The following is an 8,832-nucleotide window of genomic DNA, read 5'->3' as shown; positions in this document are numbered from 1 at the left end:
AAACAGAAAATTTTAAATTAATTATTACGTATTTTCTAATAATAAATGTTAAATATAACTAAAATATTTCATAGCCCCTCCAACTTTTTTTTGTCTAATAATAAATTATTATAAAATAACTGAGAGAAACTCATAGTCAAACTCATAGTTGCTGCGTTGCCATTTTCTGCTTGTGTTTCCACCACCATCTTAAATACTACTCAATATGCCCATATGAATTTGTGTTAAATAAGTCAAATATTATGAACTAGGATAAAGATTTGTGCAATGTACGGATTTTTAAATACTTTAATATTTTAATGAAAATTTAGATCGCAAATCATGTTATATATTTTTTCCTAAAATTCAAAATTATTATTATGATAGTCTAACAATGTAAATGACTGATTTTGATGATCAATTAATTGAATTTTATGTCATTTTAGTTTTAAATAACAATGGGCTATTATGTACGTCAAGTAATTTTCTAAATTGCTATATAATTTTATACACAGTGTAATTTTACAGTGTAATTTTTTAAATAATGTAATTCCAATTACACTGGAATAAATGTAATTTATCATGTAGCATAATTTTCTACGCGATGTAATTTCAGAATTTTATCAGACAATCTATGATGTTTTACACAGTGTATTGATATTTCCCATCATAATTTTTTAAATAGTGCATTTATATACAACTGTGTAATCAAAATAATTGTTATTTATTGCATCCATTAATGTATTAGTTTTTCCGAAAATATATATTTGAAAATATAGTAAGTGTAAATAATGCAAATAAGTCAAATTTCATTAATACTTATCAAATGAAAAAAAGATAAATGACATGCTTACATTCAAACTTCTTTTTTGCTATTATACTTTAAAATTAATATAATGTATGATTTATCTCAAATAAATTACTCCTACATTAGTCCCTTCAATTTGCGTCAAATAAATTATATATACACTCCCTCTCCCATCACTCATTAGAATTTAATCAAAGAGATAGTGAGATTTTTTAAAGAAAAAAAGGATAATAGTAATAAATAAAAGGATAAATTATTGTGAATAATACAGTTTTTTGTTAATTTTTCTATAATAATATTTACTATTGATTAAATAGGAATAATACCAACTTAGGGTTATTTTCTTAGAATAATACTAACTTTAATTTATTAACTAATTTTCAATTTTTTGTCTTATAATCACTTATAGTTTTGATTTTTAACATGTTAAAGATTTTCTAGAAAGAAAACTCTTTAAGTTGGTATTATTCAATATGGTTGATCAAAAGTTCGTATTATTGTAGAAAAATAAGTAAAAGATTATATTATTCATGATAATTTTTCTTAAATAAAAAAATTAAATTGTGTGGATAAAATTAAAATAAATAAAAATATATAGACGAAATTAAAAGAAAGTAAATATAATACTCATACTAGTACTGTAGTTACGTACTATTCCCTCCAATTCAGTACTAATGTCCCATTTTCTTTTTGGACACTATTTATTTCTTACTCTAGATTTGTATTTTATTAATAATCTACAAGCTAAAACATAGTCATGTGAGATCTTATTTGATTCGTCTCAATGCAAGGATTACTCATATCAACTTTCCATAATTTTTAATAATGCACAATTAGAGATATTAAAACTTAAATAAGTACATTAAATAGAGTGTATAAAATAAATGAGACATAGAAAGGACTATATTCCTAGAACAATAGCACGTGAGCTGGTTTTTCCCACTTATTTTCGTAGGGCGACGTACATTTTTGAATACTAGAAACAAGACCAATGTTTAAGACTTGCAAGGAGGTAATGGAGCACCACACAAACACAAATTATGCTGAAATGAAGAAACCGGAAAACCCTGTAATTTCCCTCCAACAGTAGGGATGGTCCCACAAAGACGATTATAGCTTACATCAAAATTATACAAAAGTGGTGCTTGCCCTAACCAATTAGGCAACTTCCCATAAATCTGATTATGGCTTAAATCAAGTATCAACAAGCTGGAATTAAGCTCACCAACAGGCATTACCACCTTTGAGAAATCAAAAGACAATCTATTTCTGGAAAGGATTAAGTGTGCCAAATCGGTCTTATCTTCCCCAAATAGAAAGGATGCATCACCCGTTAATTGATTTCCCGAAAGATCTAGAATCTCAAAATTAACCTGTCCTAATGATTTTGGGATTGACCCAGATAAGTGATTGTTGTGCAAATCGATGAATGTTTTATGGGTAAAAGACCCGAATGTGTTTGGGATTGTGCCCGTAAGATGGTTTTCGTAAAGGTCTAGTCCACTAAGAAAAGGGAGGTGACCCAAGAAAGATGGGATAGTACCCGTGAAATGGTTGTTGTTAAGGCTGAGTGTAGCTAAGTTTGTAAGTTGGGATAAGAAATTTGGGATGGGTCCGCTAAGACTGTCCCAATTCAGCGAGAGGTATTGTAGATTTGTGAGTTTGCCTATAAATGGTGGGATTGGACCCGTGAGATTGGGTAGTAGTCTTAAGATTAGGGTCTCAAGGTAAGGGAGTTTACCGATTATGGGTGGGATGGGACCCACGATGTTATCGGACCCGATTATTTCGAGGAAGTTGACCCGTCGGATATTGGTTTTGGGGATTTTTTTGCAGAGTACACCGCTCCATTTGTTACAACAGTCGGTTTCGGGTTTCCATGTGGAGAAGTCAGTAAGGTTGTTGCCGAAGTAGGCTTTGAGTTCGAGGAGGACCCGTTTGTCTTCCGGGTAACAGCGTTCGGGTCTGGGTGGAGGGGTTGAGAGGGTGAGTGAAGGGAGGAGGAAGACGAGAGTGAAGATGAGTAAAGGAGGAATATTTGGTTTGTTGTTCATCATGTTTACAATATGAACTTGATTTTGGTTGGATCGGACGGAAAATGTTTATATTTATAGAGATATTTGGAGTTTGGATAAGCATTGTAATTTTAATTCAATCTCAGTAACTGTTTGAAATTGTCTCTCTGAAAAATGTCTTTTAGATCCAGTCTAATAAATCTTAATACGTATTCGTATTTTTCATTTTTCTTTATTGATGGATCTAATTATAGTCGATCTCATGAAGAGATCATTTCTCACAAGAATTTATATTTTCACTATTTGTCTTTTAAATTATTGTGGCATGTAGGCCATATGCCCATATGGGATATTTTTGGAATTCACTTTATACAATTGATGTTGATAGTGTCTCCGTTTAGAGTAAATGTCTTATTTTCATTGTAAAGCAGTTTATTTTAATTGTCACATTTTTATGTTAAGTAATTATTTTTGGTATATATGAACACGTTTTTGTTGATATTTTCTCTCTTTAATTTGTAAATGTGAACATATTTTTGTGGTGGACTGCTTCTTAATTTGTAAATGTGAAAACAATTTAATTGTGGTTCCCTTATAATTTGTAGTTGTAGACGGAGATGAAAAAAAATTATTTTAATTAATCCTATAAATTTTGTGGTTGTGATTTTATTTACTATTATATATATTGGCACATCACTCACATGTTGTACTTCAAAAAAAGAATATAGAAAATCCGTAATTTAACATTGTAGCAATAATTTATAACTTTTGATCATTTTTTTACGTGGCAGCAACATAGCTTGCAAATTTCATTAATAAATAATTTTTCATTGACTTTAGGTTTTATGACATATTTTTTTGAACTTTTATGACTAAAAAAATTATATTTGAAAAAAAAAAAAGTAACTCTAGTTTCTCTCCACCAATTCTCAATTCTTTAGATCTTGAGACCCTTCGGCTTCATCAATGGCGTTTCAAGCGCGCATTGCCCGAGATAGCAGTAGCGGATGTAATTGTATTTAATATTGTTAACTGTTATATTTCTAAATGTGTTAATAAGTGTAGTTCTTAAATTGATTTAAATATTAGTGTATGATAATATTATTTTTGATTTAACTTTTACTATTTATAATTTTTTAAAAAATAATACTTAATATATTGACATTATTTAATTTTATTCTGAATCTATCCGACCAGATAGAATAAGGGAAAATTAGATTGAGAATTACAAGAAACCACAGTCATAATAGCACAATACAAACACAATCCAATTTAAACTTTCAAAGACAGTCCAATCCTAATTTTATGGACGTCAATACGATTTACGAACATTAAAATCACTATAATAAATAACTTTTCGCGACATTGAATTAAAGGTATTAAAAAAATGTCACTGATTTATATTTTTAGAGTAATAATTATTAGTTTTGATTTAAGTTCCACTATAAAGTGATTTAGCGACACTTTATTTAATCTTTAGTGGCATATGTAATTGTTACTATAATCTATAATGACATTTATGAGAAATGTCACTAGATCCTATGTCGCAAAAAATTTTAGTGTGATTTTTTATTTTGCTGCTAAAGGGTCTAAAATATATCACTAAATCCTCTATTTATACTATTATAAATTTAAAGTAACGATATTTAAATTAAATATCGCTAAATATATCCAACTAAAGCAAATTATGTGTAGTGAATATAAATGACAGAAATATATTATTCAATTTACCGACCCAATTATCAGTTAGTTTAGTAACAAAATGTGTTGCAATTATCAATTAAATTGATAAAATATTGATAAAATATTTACAAACACACAAGAAATGAAGTTATTTAAATTGAAAATGTAATTTCTAAACGTGTCCGAACAATCAAATGTACACCTTTAGCTATGACAACGTGAATAAGTCGTTAATTTATTTTGTATTAGTTTGAATGATTTGCATAGGTTGCTTTAGTTCGTTATGAGATATTTCGCAAATAATTGTTGATTGCTAGTTGTTTGTCCTTTCATTTAGCTTTTTTGACATGTTGAATGTCTTAGTTGTTATTGTTGGCATTTAAGTTGGTTGAATAAGCCAACTGTTTAAGGATATGTTTAATAAAATCAAATATTGGTTGTAAAATGTTTATTAGAGAAAACAATAGGTCAACAAACCATTGAAAAAACTAACAAAATTAGCTATCTCATTTTAGCTTAAAAGACTGTTTTTTCATGTGGCTGAAAAGCCATATACCAAATATATTTTTGGCATTTTGAGCAACTAAAACCAATAATCAAAAGGCAACTAAAAAACCATTTACAAACACCCATATGTCATAAATAATAAATGGATTTAGCCAGAGGTAGACCTACATGCTAACAAAACCTTAACCAAATTCACATTAAGGGCATGTTTGGTTGGCTCTTTTTTAATGGTATCACAACCATTTTAATGTTTGGTTAGGCCTTCTTACATTAGGAATTAGGATATCATACCCTCTGGATTCTCATCCCATTCCAATCCTCTAGAATCTCATACCCTCCTACCTCCAAGTTTCAAACTCCATTTCATCCCATATTCAAATCCTAATTCACTCTCCTCCTTCTCATTTCCCCTCTCTCCTTCAATCTCCCGCCTCCGATCTCAGAAATTTTCGGTCAAACCATCCCCTCACCGGTCTCAGTCGTGTCTCGCACCCATCTACTGCCACCACCGCCATATTCCACCGGCCAGGGTCTCCCTCGGATCCACAACATAACTACTGATCCACAATCTCCCAATCTCTTTACCAGTCTTATTTTCGCTGCCATAATTAATTTGGACGAGACTTTTGCCATAATTAATTAAATATTTAAATTTTCCGATAATCCAAGTTTTTACATAATTTTTGGTTCGATCGTTTCATTGGATAGGCTATCTATCAATTTCCGGTCCCACCTAATATTTGAGGACCCCTCTTATTTGTGTTTTTCCAATAATTAATATTCAGTACTAGTGGGGTTAATATTCTCGTAGTTATTTCAAATACTCTTTTTCGTTTTTATTTATTTATTTTACTATTTGTACGTATTTTAGAATAATATTTAAAACTCAGTATTTTTTTAAATGTATCATAAACAATTATATATAAATTATATATTAAAAAACTTTATATTAAGACGAATCTAATAAGATTTTAAACGAATATATTTTTTTTCAAGATAAACTTAAAAAATCTAATTCAAATTTCTCTCTCTTAAAATAGAATAACTTAAATTGGACAAATAAAAATAAACTGAGAGTAAATTTTATAAAAATCGGTCTGAGTAAGACCCATTTGAATTCATCTGATTTTTAATAATTCAATCGATCGATTTTTAATGATTAAAATTAATAATTGATCAAATCTGATTTTTACTGATTTTCTTCTTCTTATTGACTCAAGAAATTAATAATAATAAAATAGATACTTTTAATTAATCCACTTAAATTCGAATCAATAGTGTGTTATTATTGAGAAAACAAAGAAGAAGAAAGCAAAAGATTGCGCCGCTTTTTCTTTCTATTTACCTCTGCCAACTTTCTATTACTGACTATTACATAGGGTGTTGCTAAACTTCGCCACCCTTTTCATTTTTTCGCCACCCCCCTCCAAATGAAATTACGAATTTGCCCCTGATTTTTAAAAAATTACAATTTTGCCACTCATTTCAAATTTTTTATTTATAATAATAATAATAATAATAATAATAACAATAATAATAAAAACAACAATAATAAAATTAAATAATAATAATTATTATTCAAAAAAAAAATAAATTTGAGACTCAATTTTTTTTTTCTTTTTTGGAAAATAATAATAATAATAATAATATTAATTTATAGATTAATGTGGTCTATTAGCTCAGTTGGTTAGAGCGTTGTATTATTAACGTGAAGGTCACAAGATCGAGACTTGCACAAGCCATTATTTAATAATTATTAATTTTTTATCATGTTTATAATAAAAAATTAATAATTATTAAATAATGACTTGTTCAAGTTTCGAACCTGTGACCTTCATGTTATTAGTACAACGCTCTAACCAACTGAGCTAATAGACCACATTAATCTATAAATTATTATTATTAGTATTAATATTATTATTATTATTATTTTCCAAAAAGAAAAAAAAAAGAAAAAAAAATTGAGTCGCCCAAAATTGGGCGACTGGTCAGTCGCCCAATTTTGGGCGACTCAACTTTTTTTTTTTTTTTTTTTTTTGAATAATAATAATAATTATTTAATTTTATTATTGTAGTTTTTTTTTATTATTATTATTATTATTATTATTATTATTATTATTATTATTATTATTATTATTATTATTATTATTATTATTATTACTGTTATTATTATTATTAATTTTATTTATTATTATTATTTAATTTTATTATTGTTGTTATTATTATTATTATTATTATTATTATTATTATAAATAAGAAATTTGTAAGGAGTGGCATTTTTGTAATTTTTTAAACTACAGGGGCAAATACGTAATTTTAGGGGGGAGGGGGTGGCGAAAAAATGAAAAGGGGTGGCGAACTTTAAGGATTGGGATTACATATTTATATACAAAAAGTTAAAACCCTATTTGACAAATAAACCGTAAGATCATTTATTAAGGGCAATTGAAGTGGCCTTAATTAATATATATCTGGTCAATAACTGATTCTTAATCTATTTATATAATTTTTTAGGATCATGCATTTAATTTTATTTAGATTAATCTCATTAATCTAAAATTGTAGTTTTTTTCTAGCAAGCTATATATATATATATATATATATATATATATATATATATATATATATATATATATATATATATATATATAAAATGTACCATGTTTGTTGAGATATGTTTGAACACTTTGCAGGGGTAAATTACTAATTTATTATCAATTCGGATTTGCAAATTAATAATAATTCACAAAAAATTGGAAATCCATAAAACTTAATTAGCAGGGCCTTGAACACAACAAAGTTACAAATTTTTTTGATAGTTTTATTACTACAATCTAATACATCTTCTTCTTCATAAATTAAGTAAGAAAATTACTTCTATATTTTTGATTGATGGATTTGCAATTTTTGTTTAACTTTTACTTGAAAAATGTGATATTCTTCTTTCAATTGAAATGCTTTCCTATTTTAGCTCTTTTTATCTTAATTAATAATTTCATTTAAATTAAGTTGGACAGATAATTTTTAAAGATTTAAACATGGCCTCCAAAGTGTCAAAGATGGTCATATTTACTATTATTGTCTTATTTATTTTTTTATACTATTGGTTGGTCACTTTTAATTTATATTTTATCATTGATCTATAATTTGTCACTCTTAACTCATATTTTATCTTAATCTATAATCATTAATCATTCTTAACTTACATGTTGATTCAAAACCCAATTCTCATGGGTTTGATCACTTGATTACTCATGCCTTATCTTGCACTCTTGAGAGTGAAGATGTAAAGGACATGAGCTATGGAGGATTGAGATTTGGATCACTTGATGAAGTGATCAAGGTGGATGATTTGGGGTGTCCTAATGAAGGCAAGGCACGAGGATTGGGAGGTCTTGAAGACTGCTCGAGTGGTCGAGCGAGAAGGGCTAGATTGAGCCAAGATGAAACAGCAAGACAGCAACCTTTGGATGCCTGCTCGACTAGTCGAGCCTAGCCTGCTCTCCAAACAGATTTTTTTCTATTTTGTATCCGATTTTGTTTGGGCTTTTAGCTATTAGTCCTAAGGCTCCCTAATATGTCATGGGACTACATAAGGGGTCTTAGGAGTTCATTAGAGTTTAAGAGAGAGCCTAATACTAAGAGTTAATTTGGGTTTTAGCCAAGAGAGTTTTCTGCATATGTTTTAGGGCATTTGAGAGAGATTGACACCAAAGGTTCAATCTTTGCTTTGAGAGGCTGTTCTTGAAGCTTGTAAGGTGAGTCATTAATGTATTGTTGAGTATATTAATGATAAGATACTTATTTTGAGGGGGAGCTATCATTAGATACCTCATATCA

General features: G+C 28.2%; 1 protein-coding gene across 1 annotated transcript; it reads right to left on the bottom strand.

The window, feature by feature from the left end:
- Positions 1-1,782: 1,782 nt before the first annotated feature.
- LOC130810819 (polygalacturonase inhibitor-like) lies at positions 1,783-2,844 on the bottom strand. Its single transcript, XM_057676945.1, has one exon. The coding sequence runs from the start codon at positions 2,842-2,844 to the stop codon at positions 1,783-1,785; it is 1,062 nt and encodes a 353-aa protein (XP_057532928.1).
- Between the last annotated feature and the right edge of the window lie 5,988 nt (positions 2,845-8,832).

The sequence above is a fragment of the Amaranthus tricolor genome, chromosome 1 (assembly GCF_026212465.1).
Source record: "Amaranthus tricolor cultivar Red isolate AtriRed21 chromosome 1, ASM2621246v1, whole genome shotgun sequence".
NCBI classification, from domain to species: Eukaryota; Viridiplantae; Streptophyta; class Magnoliopsida; order Caryophyllales; family Amaranthaceae; genus Amaranthus; species Amaranthus tricolor.
The sequence above is the reverse complement of the archived record's forward strand: the minus strand, read 5'-3'. Positions and strand labels throughout refer to the sequence as shown.

Coding starts and splice junctions, on each gene's coding strand:
- LOC130810819 (XM_057676945.1), bottom strand. CDS start 2,844: ATGATGAACAACAAACCAAATATTCCTCCTTTACTCATCTTCACTCTC.